This window comes from Rhagoletis pomonella, unplaced genomic scaffold (assembly GCF_013731165.1).
Source record: "Rhagoletis pomonella isolate Grant_MI unplaced genomic scaffold, Rhpom_1.0 Rhpom_scaffold_00004, whole genome shotgun sequence".
NCBI lineage: Eukaryota > Metazoa > Arthropoda > Insecta > Diptera > Tephritidae > Rhagoletis > Rhagoletis pomonella.
The window spans coordinates 15883849-15885696 of record NW_023458558.1 but is presented as its reverse complement, the minus strand read 5'-3'; the positions used below and the strand labels follow the sequence as shown (position 1 = coordinate 15885696).

Genomic DNA, 1848 nt, shown 5'->3' with positions numbered 1-1848 from the left:
AAAAAACAAATACAATTACGTTCCTAATAGATACCCCCAACGCAACTTACCTCCTGAAACTGGTACTGCTGTTATCAAACCGAGCGTTACAAACATATTATAAGTGACCGCTGCGCTGAATTGCATTAATATGTGAAAAACTGGAATACAAATACCTAATTTTAATGATTAAATGTCATGTTTTCAACATTTTAATTTAATTACCCAATAACAATATACTGGCAATTAGTAAAATAATCCATGGCATACGATCTGACGGCATACTCTCATAGCCAGCCAAGTAGAGTCCCACGCAAACGGGCCACAGCAGTAACGCATTGAGAAATCCAAGCGTAGTAAAGGCAAATGCAATCTGGCCAATCGGTGGATCGCCCATCACTTTGCGGAACATAACCTAAAAAAAAAAAAACAAACAAAAAACAAAACAAAAGCAAAAATGCGCAAGTTAAACATTTTCGCTGCATTAACTAAACTTACACGCTCAAACGGAAATAGTTACAGTAACACTCACCCTAAAGACTGCGTAACCGGCAGCGCCCAGCGTTGCCAGCACAACACCGCTCAGCGTGCGACTTTCCGTAATGCCATCCATGTATGCAAGCAGCGCAATGCCGGTGTCGCATAAAATGACCGCAACAATCTAGATAGGATTAAAAAGCACTTAATTGAATTTATTTTTGTAACAATTTAATGCGATGCCCCGCTTTGCTACGAATACACATACCCGTACACCGACAAATTGTTCATGAAGAATGACCCATGAAAGCAGATAGACACAAGCGACATTGGTTGCGAATAGCGCCATGGCATCGGTGGCGAAAAGTACGCGCAGAGACATGGTATATAGGTAGGTGGTCACCAGCCAGAGGATGCAGAAGGAGAGGCAGCGATTTAGAAAACGACCTGATGGCGAATGAGAAGTTGTGACTTCATTACAAAAATAAGGAGTGGCTTAGAGATTTGACGGAATTTTAAAAGCATAAATTTATGTATGAGTACGTTAGGGTGGTCCAAAATAGCAAGTGAAAAAGTAAAGTCAGAATTTTAATGCTCTTACGCCCCAGGACTCTTCTATACCGAAAAATAGATTACCCATATTTTTAATTTTGAAATCCAAAAATATTTAGAGATCGCCCAAAACGTTGAAAATTTTCCATGTATTTTATATGTGGGAAAAAACTTTTCGTAGAAATAGTATTTATTTAACCTTTTTTCATAGTAATTAAATATTATTTTGTAGTGTATTTTATTGTTGTAAACTGAAGAAAATATAACCGCATAACCTGATTACGAGGCAAGTGTGAGCAACCCCTATATTTTATAGGTGCACCAAAAAACCCCTGAAAATGCAATAAAAAATCGCTAATATTAAAAAATTGTAAAATAAACATTTGAGAGTCTCCCGAAGAGAACTAAAGTTTTAGGGTCGAAAAATATTGATTTTCAAGAATTCTATACCATTTCTTCGAAAAGCAGTTTTTTTTGGACTGACTTGACTTTTTTTTTGGACCACCCTAATATGCATAAAAGGACAAATGTAATTGAAGTAGTCAACTTACCGATTGTGAAGCCACGATCGCGGAAACCTCGCAAAACATCACCCAAAATTTCGCCTGGCTTGTCGCACTTGCGCAATGATACGCGCCCCAGCACATAAATGGGGAAAAATAGAAATGAAAAATTCGTGAAGAACCACGCTGCGAAGAAAGGCGCGCGAAATACGGTTGTCTCTGGTAGTGTTGGTGGTGCGACTTGCAGAAATTTTTTAGCCTCCTCCACCTCAGAGGCGCTTAATGAATTATCACTGATACCTAGCAGATGTTTGGGATCATCATCGTCAATATTTGT

The 1848-nt window shown here is 38.5% G+C and overlaps 1 protein-coding gene across 1 annotated transcript in view; it reads right to left on the bottom strand.

The window, feature by feature from the left end:
• LOC118737096 (putative thiamine transporter SLC35F3) overlaps nucleotides 1-1640 on the bottom strand; it is a 24214-nt gene extending 22574 nt beyond the window's left edge. Inside the window, exons 1-5 of the mRNA XM_036467376.1 lie at nucleotides 1560-1640; nucleotides 725-903; nucleotides 512-640; nucleotides 205-394; nucleotides 51-140 (exon numbers count right to left, since the gene is read on the bottom strand). Of these exons, the coding sequence (XP_036323269.1) occupies nucleotides 51-140; nucleotides 205-394; nucleotides 512-640; nucleotides 725-838 (523 nt within the window). The 5' untranslated portion in view covers nucleotides 839-903; nucleotides 1560-1640. The remainder of the gene's footprint in view (nucleotides 1-50; nucleotides 141-204; nucleotides 395-511; nucleotides 641-724; nucleotides 904-1559) is intronic.
• Between the last annotated feature and the right edge of the window lie 208 nt (nucleotides 1641-1848).